Source organism: Neovison vison, chromosome 3 (assembly GCF_020171115.1).
Source record: "Neovison vison isolate M4711 chromosome 3, ASM_NN_V1, whole genome shotgun sequence".
NCBI lineage: Eukaryota > Metazoa > Chordata > Mammalia > Carnivora > Mustelidae > Neogale > Neogale vison.
Window position 1 is genome coordinate 179,673,266 of NC_058093.1, and position 13,703 is coordinate 179,686,968.

At 43.4% G+C, this 13,703-nt stretch overlaps 1 protein-coding gene across 1 annotated transcript in view; it reads right to left on the reverse strand.

Annotated features, from left to right (window-relative positions):
• Window positions 1-368: 368 nt before the first annotated feature.
• Window positions 369-13,703, reverse strand: part of LAMA1 (laminin subunit alpha 1) — a 159,389-nt gene continuing 146,054 nt past the window's right edge. Inside the window, exons 54-63 of the mRNA XM_044243374.1 lie at window positions 13,394-13,557; window positions 12,497-12,682; window positions 10,980-11,115; window positions 9,755-9,867; window positions 6,465-6,654; window positions 5,769-5,927; window positions 5,083-5,236; window positions 3,797-3,930; window positions 1,282-1,504; window positions 369-722 (exon numbers count right to left, since the gene is read on the reverse strand). Coding sequence (XP_044099309.1) covers window positions 562-722; window positions 1,282-1,504; window positions 3,797-3,930; window positions 5,083-5,236; window positions 5,769-5,927; window positions 6,465-6,654; window positions 9,755-9,867; window positions 10,980-11,115; window positions 12,497-12,682; window positions 13,394-13,557 — 1,620 coding nt within the window. The 3' untranslated portion in view covers window positions 369-561. The remainder of the gene's footprint in view (window positions 723-1,281; window positions 1,505-3,796; window positions 3,931-5,082; window positions 5,237-5,768; window positions 5,928-6,464; window positions 6,655-9,754; window positions 9,868-10,979; window positions 11,116-12,496; window positions 12,683-13,393; window positions 13,558-13,703) is intronic.

Genomic DNA, 13,703 nt, shown 5'->3' on the forward strand with positions numbered 1-13,703 from the left:
AGGCTGGATCTTTTGTATACTAATTGCTCTTTTAAACCACAGCTTTTTTGCTATACCCTAGGGCAGATGAATCTGCTCCAGGTCCCTCGGTACGCTTCTTTTCATCACCAGTTTCTACCTCTCTTGCTGTTTTTGTGTGTGCTGTTGTAGAGAAGCCATTCCAGCAACCCTCAGCTCTTCAGGAGTTGCTCTTTAAATCAGTGCAGAGTCGGTGCGTCCACAGAGGAGGGTTGTTCAGTTTTCCTGCATTGCCGTCCTGGACCAGACTCAGTACTTTATTTTTATGAAGCTCAAATGCAAAACATGAAAAACTCTCAAGTAATCAACAGAATATTCAGTGTTTGGGAGGAAAGAGCCAATGAATTCAATTTACATTTTCATCTATTTAATAGAGGTATTTGTTGTGTATATGATTTTAGTTTAATAGAAACACAAAATTTTTCTCTGGAAACACTTAACCTGAGTGGAAAATGAAATCAGAACTGAAGAGATTTTAATGCACAAAAACAATTCTCCTCAAACTATAAGCAATGATTCCCAGCTGTGGAGTTTCTCTGCAGTTCAGGGTTCAGACCCAGGACAGGAATGAGGGAAAACTCCTTGTAGGTCAAAAGCTCTGCTGAAGTCATAGGATTGTACTTGCGGGCCCTTAATCAGAGTGAGCTTTCTCAAACACCCCCGGAAGGAGGTCTGGCTGCTCAGGCAATTTTGCTTCACGTCAGCTGTTAAAGAAGAAAGCAGACGTCTTCTTTAATTTTGTTAAATGACAGCGATAGCACATTTGGAACATAAATAATATCAAATGGTTTCTCTTTCAAAATTACAATAATATTCTCCCACAGTAGAAGGCAATGAAAATAATTTTAAGTCACAACTGTACCTTAACCAAGTCACAACTTATGTATTATTTGTAATAATTACTTGGAACCTCTGAAATGCATAATTCAAATCCAGAATCAGTGTGAGAAGTTACGATCATGTTTGTCCCCTAAAATGATTTCCTACTCTGGGGGTCACCTAAGATGAGTCAGCTTGGTGAAGTCATCTAGCTTACTTTACGTGGGATCCCTTATTCTCAGAGTCTTACCTAAGGGTGAATTTACGTGTGTTTTCTAAATTTCCAAGAATTCTTAAGTATTTGAAATAACTTTTCTAAAAATGTAAAGGATTTGTCATCCAAACTATTTTTCTTAAGTGCTATTCTATATCCACCTGAACTAAGACTTCCTTAGTGACAATGCTTTTTAAAAGTGAGTGAGCCAAGCAGACATCCATACGTACCAGGATAGCCACCGACATAAATAGGATTGTTGGTGTCTGCCGAGGTAGACTGGGTGTACGGACTTTCAGCATGAACTGCATTCCCATCAACAATCAGAACCAAGCGGTGTTTGCTTTTCTGAGCTTGAAGTGTGTGCCATTTTCCATCACAGAGAGCAGTGGTAGTTTTGGGCTTGTATGTGGCTGTTATCCTACCGGCACCATTGTTAACATGAAACAAGATCTAGACCAGCAAGACACAGGCAAATACCTTGGTGAATTCTTCCATATCTAAGGAACACAATCCATTTATATAATGCTCTTGAAGTGGATAAAATCCCAAAATTCTAAAAAGGAAGGCAAACTATGAAAAACTGATTTTGAAAAATAGCCTCTAAAGGATTCAGATTTTATTACTCCCCAAATTACAGAAAGGACCAGTGATCACCTCCATGGGAATAAGCCTGAACCACTGTTTTTGCACTAATTCCTCAAATCAGAGGCTCATATTCAGGATAATAGGAGCTGATGGGTTGACTGAGGGTCAGTTCGTAGCAGTTGACTAGCACCTATGAAGGAACGTTTACTTGCTGTCTTGAGACAGACTCTAGGCGTTCTACCATAGCAAGTGGTAACACACACAAAAAAAATCTCTGACTTGCAACAAAAGATGGCAGGGAAGACTTGCAAGCATACTATGGTAAGGTTCTTATGCTGTATGTGAGGTGGTGTAGTGTATTTCGAGGTAGACTGTAACAAATTGTAGATTATAAATCCTTGGGTGACAGCTAGACATAGATTTAAAGGAAAAATAATAGAGGTAAAATATACATCAGAAATTACATTTTTGGCAACTTTTATACTTCTGGTAACATTTTTCAGATGTCACATTTTTTTCAAAATTCCTTTGAAGTGCAGATGAGGAAGAATTTGGCTGCAAGCCCTAGTGCAGAGAGGCAAGCAGTATGATGTCGAGGCAGCTCTGTGTAAACATGAGGATGAAATAAGAGGGGGTGAAAGAGTGAAGGGTAAGGGATACTTTCTTATATCCTCATCCCCATTCCAGGATGTCCTAGGAGCCAGAAACACAGTGGGGGAATAAGCAGAGTTACTAGAAACAAGCAAGTAAGACTGGGGAAAAATCTAGAGTACAAAGACTTGTTCCTTCCCTTGCAGGAGGCAGTAGCTTAAGAAGATTTAAGCATTGGTCCCAGAGCAACACAAGTTGACCACAGTGCAAGAGAAGTGGTGTGAAATGCAGTTGGGTGGGGACTGGATTGGTGAGACCCTCTTCCACCCCTCCCTGGCCTAGGAGTTGGCTGGCAGAAAATCCCCAGTTCTCATATGGCCCTCAGGAGATGCAGAAGATGGCTAAAGAGGAAGAGGCAGCAGTGCTCCTGACTGGATGGGAGTGACCAAAGCTCCAGGATCAGTCCTCACACACTGGTGATGCTGAGACCTCAGACCACTCATTATAATCTTCACAAAAGACTTGGTTGTGCCTGAAAACTAGGAGACTCAAGTCATACCTCTACTACTGTCAAGAGAAAGCTTGCAGAAAAGAAAAAAGACAAGGAAGACTCTTCATTCACATCTTGCCTGCACCCAGATGGCTCCAGCAGGGTGAAGAAGAAGAATGAGAACAAGGAGAAACTCTGGAAGAAGTTTTCAAGCAAAAGAGACTAAGGTACTGCTAATTGTTAAATTTATTTTATTCCCAACATGAGGACTGGAAGCTAAAAAGCAAAAGCAGAATAGTTAGATGATGGTGTATCCATCCCATGGAATACTCTGCAATAAAAAGAAATGAACTGTTGGCATATACAACAAGCCAGATCAACTACCAGGGAACGAGGTTCAGTGTAGAAAGCCAATTTCAAGAGGATACAGGATGTACCATATGGTTTATACAACGATTATGAAATAACGGAGAGCTGCAGAACAGATTCGTGGTTGGCCAGCATTAGGGAGGCACTTGGTGTAGATATGAAGGGCTGGCCCCACAGAGCATTGTGGTAATGGTACAATTAAGTGTCTTGATTGTGAGAGTGGATACATAAAGCTAAACAAGATATACATAATAAAATTGTATAGAGCTACACACAGCTGTACACACACAACTGGTGTAACTTTAAAAAAAAGTCTGAATTGTGCCAATGTCAATTTCATGGATTTGATGTTGCATTAGAGTTATGCAAGCTGAGGAGCCTGGGGGAAGGGTACAACAGGACTTCCCTGAACATGTTACTCTAACTTATTTGGAAATAATTATAGGCTGAGAACAAGTTAACAAATATTAGGGAGGGTAAGAGCATCAGTTTGGCAACTTTCAGATGGTGTAGTATAGTTGTAATTTTGCTTTAAATTTAATTTCAATTCTTTTGTTATTTGTAATCTTTTTAGGATTAATTGAACCTTTTCTGCACTCCATTGAAATGGATAATGGGAATCTGGATCTAGGTATTCCTACTGTTTCTTAGTTGCTCTGTTTCTGACCCTGGGGTAACCAGGAACCTCACCGAGATCAAGCACCTACCTTTCCATTTACAATCTCTAATCCAATGGCATCTACTTTGGCGCTGCTGATCCCCAGAAGGACACCGTTTTCAGAGGTGGTACGAAATTCCAGTGTGATGTTTACATCTGATCGGACTTTGTAGCCTTCCTTGACTGAAGAATACAAAGGTAACCTCCAGTTAGGGGTGAGCCTGGCCCAAGAAGGCTCAGGGTCAAAGAGGTCATGGGCTGGCTGGCTGTGCATTTTGGCTCCTGGCTCAGGAAGCCTGGCTCTAGCTCTTTCATCCTCACCAGCAAGTCATTTTCACCCTCTGAGCCTCAGCTTCCTCATCTGTAAGATGAAGTGATGCTCTTAAAGAAGACCTATGCCATCATCAGGGTTAAGCCAGACTAAAGTCAAGGCAGGCCCATCCTTTCATCTAGAGCCACAGAGGGAAAAAGCAGAAGGATTTGAACCATAGAATCTCATCATCATCTAGCCAGGAACAGTCCATTCTGTTTTCCCAATACTGGGTATGTCATCATTTACTGAGAATATTAGCACTCACACAGGATTTTTTAAAGTGGGGTGTAATGAAATGGATATTTTATTTAGGTGATAGGAAAACTGAAAAACCAAACTGGGGATATGGAGCAGGCAATCGTTCAGTCCAGGGTTAAAGAGGAATTGGGACTGAAAGATGTGTGCTAGCTCTTCCCTCTGCCCACCCACCCACCCCTAATCTCCCACCAGAACCTCCCTGGTTCCCTGTGGTAGAAAGCAGAACAGAGGTCAAGAGGAGCATGGTCCTGAGTGCAAGCAGAAGTTTAACAGTAGAAGTTTAACCAAAAAGCCTTGAGGAATTTGCATTCTAAGGCATTTTTGACATTTAAATTCCTCTACTTAGGATCAGTATTTTTAATAATCTCAATGGAGTCATTTTCTTCATCAGACCTGACTTGATTTGGCTGGTCTGGGTATTTTATGCTGATTTTTGTCAAAGGCATTTATTAACTTGGGCAGTGACAATATGCCTTACATAATTCAGGAGAAGTACAGATGATACCAGTACAGCATGCGTGCCCTCTGCCAGGAGGTGCAGCACTGCTGGTGGGAGTGAGCCTGCATCAGGCCATCTGGATAGCATGCAAGGGAGAAGGCTTTTGTATTGGAAGTTGAGAAATCTGGATAAACTGGAACACTTAACTCACTGTTGTCTTGCTGCAGGCCTGTCTAGGAGGCCTGTCCTAGCATTTCATTCTTGGATCAATATCAGAGTACAGGCTAATAAACCCAAAGGTTTCTTTCATGTTGATAATACATACCAAAAGCTGCATATCCACTTCCTTCAAAGAAAGTTCCTTCCTGGACTGCTGCATAGCACCTAGTTACTGAAAATGCAGACACTGGCCTTTCCTTGTCCAGCTGTTTGCCATTGACTGTCACCTCCCCAATGCAGGCAGGGACACTATGGGTGATCTAAAACAAATGACAGGACAATAGATGCTCTAAGTATAATAAAAGTATAATGAGAAGGCCAGTTTTTCCTCTGTTTCACCAAAACATTAAAATATTAGCTTTTGGTTTTTAAAATCAGATTTTCACAATAGTCTACATAAACATCTAACTGAAAGAAAGCTACTAGCTAGTAGGATTTGGCTTTCAGTAAAGGTGTTTTCTATGATTTGGGTTAAGTAGTATGGAATTCAAGAATGCTGAGTTTTCTAATCTGCAAATACAAATCCACTAGTTTTCCTGAATTGTACCAGGGCTAATCGCTGTGGAAAGGGAAATGTTCATTAACTAATGGGTAGAAAAGTCTGGCTGAGCTTCAAGGGCTTCTAAGTGGAAGCCGAAAGACAAAATCTGGGGACAAGATTTTAAAAGGTCTGAATCACGCAGCCAAGCCCTAGTCTCAAACAAAATAACTTAACATTTTCCTTTACAAAAGAAAAAAGACAAAAACACAGCCACGATAAAGGTAAAATGGGCTGCAGAAAAAGCTGCTTACATTCCCAATGTTCCTGGCCCTGTAGTCAGAGGGAAGGCCTCCTAGGTACAGCTTTCCTTCCACATCCAGCATGGTCCCATCTCCCACAGCAGTCACCGTGGGGGCCTCCTGGCCATCGACCATCATGAAGCCCTTTCTTTTAAAGTGCTCTGTCTTGACCTAGAACAAAATGAGAATATTCAGTTTTTAAGGAATCTGAGAAAACAAAAGATATTTGTTTGCAACATCTCTTCATTATTGCTATAAATAGCCTGAATGAGACCCTAAAGGATGGCTCTAATTTCCACACAGTTGGTGCTGAAGAGCCAGAGCCTGGCAGGAGATGAGGCAGGCACAGGTAAAGCACATATTAGAACAGGAAGTACTCCCAAGTCCTAGTTATAAGAAAGCAAATGCTGTGATCTAGGGGTGGGCTCATTCACCCCACACGTGGGTTTGATTTACTTCTCATCAAGTCGAGAACACTTTTGGAACTTTTCATTCATTCCACCACTGTCTGCTGAGTGCCTATTAGGTGTCAGGCACCGAGCTAAGCCCTGGTCATACTTCAGGATGTCGCAAAGGTCCCAGCCTGCAAGGATCTTAACATGCTGTAGGGAAGATAGTACACACAAAGCAGCCTATATCATATTCATGACTGTGAACTGGATGGAATAAAACTTAGCATGAGTGATTAAAAGCTTCCTGAGAGCATACCGTGTGCCATCTGCCATCATTGATCAGTGCAGGGTGGGAAACTGTTGTTCTGCCTTTCCCAAGATCAAACAGGAAGTGAAGGTGGCCCCCGTGCAGCTGGAGTGTGGCATAATCAACTTGGTTCTGATGAGCCATGTAGTAAATCAGACCGCTGGAGGCGAATGTTCGGATACTTAGCTGAACTGAGAGCCTGGAAGAAAACAAGAGCTTGGCCCTCAGAAAGGAATAAACTTTCACTTTTAAAAATAACCTGAGAGAGAGAACCCAATCATTGTTTCAGTCTTTACATTGAAAGGTCTCAGCAGAGAATCATTCATTCATCCATCCGATCATCCAATTAATGGTTACCCTATATGTTTATCTGCCAGGAACTGTTCTAGATGCTAAGGCTGAAGCAGTGAACATAGAGGAATGTCCTTTCTCCTACAAAACTAATACCAGAAATCTATCAGATAAAACTGGGTCAAGAGAGGCGATCTGGTGGCTGGTTCTATTAAGTAGGCAGGCAGGCAGCTCTGAAAAGATGGTATTTCCACTGAGCTCTGAATGACAGGAGCAAGCCCTACAAAGCCCAGCAGGGTAGACCTGCCTTACGTTTTTGGACAGCACAGAGTATGTGAAAACAATGGCCTGATTTGGCAGGACAGCCAGGAATCCCCTAGCAGGGCTTTAGGGACATGGCAGCCCACAGCAGTGGACAATTTTAGTATATGTGCTGCCGAAGCGAGCACCACAGGAGTGGACAGAAGCTGGCATCTGGGTGGCTGTCGCAGAAGGGAGCACAGCATCACCAAAGCACTCAGGGACAAGGAAAGGAGAGTGTGGCCCTGCCCTTGTGGATGAGGGGCTTTGGGAGGCAGTATTTCCATCTGTACTGCAGTGGGGAGTCAGTCCTGAGGGGAGTGGGCAGGGCTTGACTGACATCTTCAAAGGAACCTATGTTGTGAAGAAGCCCTGTATGAGGCCAGGGGGCCAGCAGGCATTAGCAGGCAGCTGCTGTAACCATCCATAGAGGCCGGGTCCTGGTGCCTTCAATGGGGGTCGTATGGGGGATGCAGAGGGGATGAACTAATTCATGAAATGTTCTGGAAGAAGAAGCAATAGGACCTGTACATGGACTGAATTTGCAGAGAGAGGGAATGAAAATAACCATCTCTAGGTTAGGGTCCTAGGCACCGAGAGAAAGGGTACTGCTGTCTACTGAAATAGCAAAGATGGGACAGCAGGTTTAGAGGAAGACTGAATTCTTTCTTGGTATGTTGGTGTGGAGGAGCCAGTTGGGGATACACCTCCACAGTCCTAAGCAGAGGTCAGGGCTAAACGTGTGGGTGCTGGTACAAATAGAGGATATTTTAAAGCTACTGAAATATGGAAGTTCCCCTGAGAGAATACACAGAAGAGGGCCGGGCCTTCTCTGATCGAAGAGGAACGAACCAGCAGAGGAGACTGAGCAGAGAAGGGCAGAAAGAGCAGGAAATCAGGAGCGTGTGGGGCTAAGACAGCCAAGTACCTGTGATAGTGCTGAGGTCCCAAGCAAAGAAGGGCTCCCGGGATGCGGGCACAGCAGGTCTGGGATAACTGTGGCAAGAGCAATCAAGAAGTGAGGGGAGGCTGACTGGGCGGGTGGAGAGGAACGAGAGGGGAGAAAGGCAGACTGCCACAGGAGACAGCCTCCGTTTTTTTGTTTTTAAATAAGGCAGTTCTTTCAAGAAGTCTTGAAATAACAGCCAGGATACTGTGCCAATAGGGTGGGATATGGAGTCAGAGTTTAAGTTAGGAGCTACCAGAGCGGGAATGGTTACCAGCATAAACACAGTGTCTGGGTTTGAATTCCATTCTGCAAGTCACCTTGACTTGCCTGTGTCTCAGTTTCCTCATCTATAAAAGAGCAAATAAAGAGCATACCTTCCTCATAGAATAGTTATGAGTCAGGGGGTACAGTTAGATACTGAGGACAAGGATCTGCTCCTCTTGTTAACACTGATGCTGCTGAGGGTGATGGGTCTGAGAAAAGTGATCGGCTCCAGAGGGCAGAGAGGGGACAATAGGACCCCTCTTCCGTGGTAGCAGGGGAAGAGGTACAAGGTGCAGACAAAGGCAGGGGGTGCTCTTTTTGGTAGTGGACAGATGAGGGAGTTCTCTGTGTTCACTGAGGCAGTCATCAGTTGGGGCATGGAGAGAGGCTGTGGGGATTTTGAGTTTTGAGATGAGAGAAGCTATAAGAAGTTAAAAAAAAAAGTGAACATATTAGATAACAGTACCAGCTGCCCATGTGATTTGGGAGTTCCATCTGAATTCGCTGGCTTCACGTCCAACCAGGGAGGGAAGAGATACACACTTCTACAGCCTAGACCACCAATCCTGTCATGGATTAGCCAAGTAGCAGTTCTACCCAGGGCCAGTGTGCAAAGGAATACCAGTCATAATGGCATTGGGCCCATCCGGGTCGGGGATAAACTGTGCTGGGGAGCTGCAGGGGGTAGTGCTGAGAAAGCACGAGGGCTTTGAGGTCTTGATATAGTTGAGGAGCTGCTGGGATGGGAAGTAACAGAAAGGAGGCGGCAGCTGATTAATAGGATGCTTCAGATAGAGATTTTGGAGGTGGGATGGGTGTTTACAAAGTAGGGTAGAGGATGACCATGGGGAGAGGGTGGCTGAGGAAGGCTCTCTGACAGGAGCCAGAGGATTTGGAAGGTCAGACGTGGAGCTGCCGAATTCATGGAGAATGATGGCCTGAGCTGTGGAACAAAGACACTGAGTCAAGATCTGAAGCCAGGTTGATGGAGGGGGTGGTGACGATGGGTGCAGTCTGAAGGGTTTGGAGAAGTGGACAAATGTTGAATGTGGGCTGGCTAAGCCAAGCAAGGGTCGTTGGGGACAAGCAGGTGTGAGGGCGAGAAGGACTGGGCAGATTAGTGTATGGCACCAAGGAGTTTGAGGGGCGCAGTGAGAGAGTTTGGGGGATAATTTGATCAGATTAGTAAGTGCTTACAATAGAGTAGGGTTGAAAATCCAGACGCTGATAGATCCAAAGAACTTGAGATTCTAGAACAAGAGGAATTTAGAGAGAGAACCTACCCATGTGCTTTCCTAGATTCATACACAGGGGCAGCAACCGGCCTTCCTCAGAAGGGGTAAGAATAAACCACAGGGACCCCACTGAACCACATCTGAAGCATCGGTTGTGCACAAGGCCTGCATTCCTGTTCTCTGCCTTCTCACTGCTGAGGAATACCTCCCTGTTCATCTCTCTGTGAGACGCCTAATAAAGACTTCAGAACAATACCCACCTCTTTCTGACAGCCAGCTGATTGAAAGGCAACACGAAATGGCTGCTTTGTGTGAGGCCAAACTGGTGAGCACTGGGGATATAGTCTGGGGCTCTGTCCACAGCACACTGTTCCTGTAATAAGAGATGCAGACAGACTCTCACCACAGAGCCAGGGCTTCCCCTGACATGTATAAGTTTTTCCCTAAAGAAAACCTCTCTGAAGCAATTGGATCGGAACACCAACAGCTACAAATATGTGTTGGCACAGACTCAGTCTTTGCTTTGAATAGTTTACTTGCTATCTCTTCATCTCTGAGAAGGCAAGTAGAGCTTCTGGCTTTCACCTCAGTCCCACTCAGGTTTGCTTAAAATTACCCTGAATTTTCATCAGGGGAAGGGCCAGGGGGTATCAGCAGCCACAGGAGTGGCTACAGCCTGTGCACCAGGAAACACACCCAGCAGGGCCTCTGAGGGGGATGTCTGATGCCTCCCAGGCAGTAGCAGGGGAGGTCAGAAAGCAGTCACTGCAGGAGGGGGTCTGCTTGGGAACAGCGCCCTCTACACAGTGAGTCCAAACCACATGAGGCTTCTGGGGGAGGGAGGGGTGGGTTTGGATGCTACCAAGAGTACATGCTGGAAGTCCAAGATTGGCTATGTTTGGAAGGTACTACTCTTTGTGTGACTGCTCCACCGTCTATATGATTAGAGTACATGCTTTAACCAAGGAAGTGGAGGAACCAGAAAAAAAGAAAATGAAAACTAGTAACTGCCATTAAAAATATTTTGTCAATACATACACGGTGGAATACTACTCAGCTGTCAAAAAGAACGAAATCTTGCCATTGGCAGTGACATGGGCGGAGCTACACAGTGATGCCAAGTGGAATGAGCTACCGAATGATGGTAAGGGGAGTAAGTCAGAGAAAGACAAATACTCTATGGTTTCACTCATATGTGGAATTTAAGAACTAAAACAGATGAACATATGGGAAGGTAGGGGAAAAAAAAAAGAGAAACCATAAGAGACTTAATGATAGAGAACAAATTAACTGCTTGAGGGGGGACTTGTGAGGGATAGGCTCGATGGAGGGTGTGCATTAAGGAGGGCATGTGATGCATACAACACCCAGTGCTCAGCACAGCTGATAAACTGTTGAACACTACATCTGAGGCTAATGATGCACTGCTCTATGTTGGCTAATTGAATTAAAAAAAAAAAAAAGATTAAGGAAAGCCCCTCTTACCAGACGTGGTAAAGGCTGGGGCTCTGGCAGGCGCTCACTGTCCTCTCCGTGAAGAGGGAGCTTCGGCCTTTCTGAAAGCAAGCAGGTGTCCAAGTCCACCTGTTCACTGCCAGCCGCACTTGTGAAATCCAAATGTCTAGATACAGAGTGTTTACAAAATTAAGATACTGTAAGTCAACACAGGAACCAACATCATTTGATTATTGAACACTAAAATCCATGAAAAACCATTAATCTATTACTCTTAAAGTAACCAAATGAACTGTCTTCCACAGCAACTAGAAGTCCGTCTATCTTATCCTCTTGTTTGATTCTTTGGCCCACCCCACTCCAGGCCCTCCCCATGTTGTCTACCTGACCACCAGCCTCCAGAGTGGGCTCGAATGCTGTCTGCTCCTCCTGCAGCCGGGGCAGAGCTAAGGGAAAGACTATGGTTCTGGTCCTCAACAGTAGTGGACACTGTCCTCCGTTAAACACTGATTTCTTTCTTACAGGTTTGCATCTGCCAGGAAGTCATGAATTACACTTGTTCTCCTTCCCTTCACTCTGTAGCCCTTGCAACATGTCCCGTTTATATGTACTGTCTTGGCACTTTCTGAGGACATAGCTGTGAATGGCACAGAAACATTTCTGCCTTGTGGATTTTCCAGCCTCATCGCTTTCAGGAGGAAGAAGACGAATCAATTGTGTATTCATAAACAGAGAACTGGGTGAATAAATTAATCAACTGTACAAATGAGTAAACCAAGGCTCTGACATTAGAATTGTGCTGAAACCCAATGTACTTTTATTCTTTTACATTTCAAGGACTCTTAAGAGTTTCTTCCACAGAGGACACGGTGACCCTCAAAGATCCAAGTCCTTGTTTGAGGTCTCAAGGCAAAATCAGCCACCCAGCTAGGAGGGGAGCTTCAGCCTCCTGATGCCCCCCGCAAACTCTGGTTCCATACCCGCCCTCCCCGGCCCCCACAGAACAGCACAGCATCTGACCCACCAGCACTCCTGCCTATGCAGAGGATGACTGAGGAAGAAATAACTGCCTGTGGGCACATGTCAGTTCTCTTCCTCCTTGTGAGCTCCACAGAGGAAACAGACTAAGAGGAGTTCATTAGACAGTCATTGTTTTAGGAGGAACCGTTAATAATCTGAAGCTGTAAGGAGCCCAGCTGTAAAAGTTCCTTTGAAGCGGTGAACTCAAGACAGCAAGAAGCTTGGATCACAAAATCTCTGTTCCTTGGAATTCATGTCACAAGTGTATTTGACCTCTGATGTTTATTGATAGTCCTATAGAGCTAATGTTCAATGGTTTTTTTTTTTCTTGTTCTTTTTAATTCTAGGATTACCAGATCTATCCATCATTCTAATCCAGTAAAATCCATGTGGGTGACTATTATGATAGAACAATGGGATTCACTTTTTATTCAGAAACTTAAGATTTTAGACAATCTCAAACAGTAGAGTTAGCAGATCATTGTCAGTACTCAGCAATAACAGATTTCTAGGAAGTGCACACTTACTCCATATTAAAGATCAGGTTTTTGATGCAGCCATGGAATGATCTTCTCATCTTGAGCACTGAGTTCCCCTCCTCCTCTGGAATCCCCCCTAGGTACAGCTTGGATACATTTATTGCCTTGCTTTCTGCTGAGGGGCCCAACTTCATTTCTATAGGATTGGTCTCATCCATCTGGACAGTGATAACTCTAAAAGGTCAAAGGAGAAAAGAAAAGCTTTTAAATATAATGAAACATAACTTTATTTTAATATATAATTCCACAAGTTCATTCTGAATGATTAAAGCTCATACTGAAAGATAAATTTTAACATGACATTATGTGAATAAAAAGGTGAATCTTGAAAATGAAAACATACAATTGAACATTCTCCCCAAATGAATGGGTGTTATTAAATAGTGTTGAATTCAATTGCTTTTTAGAGGGTATTGTTTTTTTACTTTACTGTAATGAAATAATCCAGCATGCTTTTAAAATATTTGGTCTACAGTTTCGGAGGGAAATACATAGGGATATTGATATAACACTATTTACTATTTTAACTATTTACTGTGCTGTTATTTACTTTTTTTCCATTTGCTATTTAGTATTGATGTAATGTTATTTACTAACACTATGTTACTATTGACCACAGAATTAATCTGATCTTAGACAATATATTCTGGGCTCCAGAAAAGAGCAGGGTTAAGGTTTTTCAATTTTGAAAATTCCAAATATCTTACTTTGAAGCAGATGAAATTAATTTCTAGAGAGTTATTCTAGCAAGGTTCCAGAATTATTTTGGAACTATAAAATCTCAATTCTCATGACCTCATACTAATCATCCCAATCATTTCACTGTGAAAAGTATCCTAACAAGGTTTCTGTTGGTGAGGTCACCATGCCCTTGTACACAAATACCTCCCGGTCCTTATCAGGGAAATGGAATGTTCTCGGCCGTCGCCATATGTGCCCTTGGGAGCACGCAGGAGAGCTCTTCTCAGGCTTGTTCCATCCCCAGAGTTAATATGCACTTCTATGTGGCCCTCAATCAGCATGATGGAAAAGAAGGGCTGGGAAGGTTGCTAAGAGATTTCAGATAGAAAAGAAACATTACTATGTGATTTTTTAAATTACTGTCTTATGAAGGCAATGTGGAATATTAAACAAGTAAGCAATTCATTAAGAATATCACTATCTCCATCTAACACAAGTCTTGTATTTTATATAT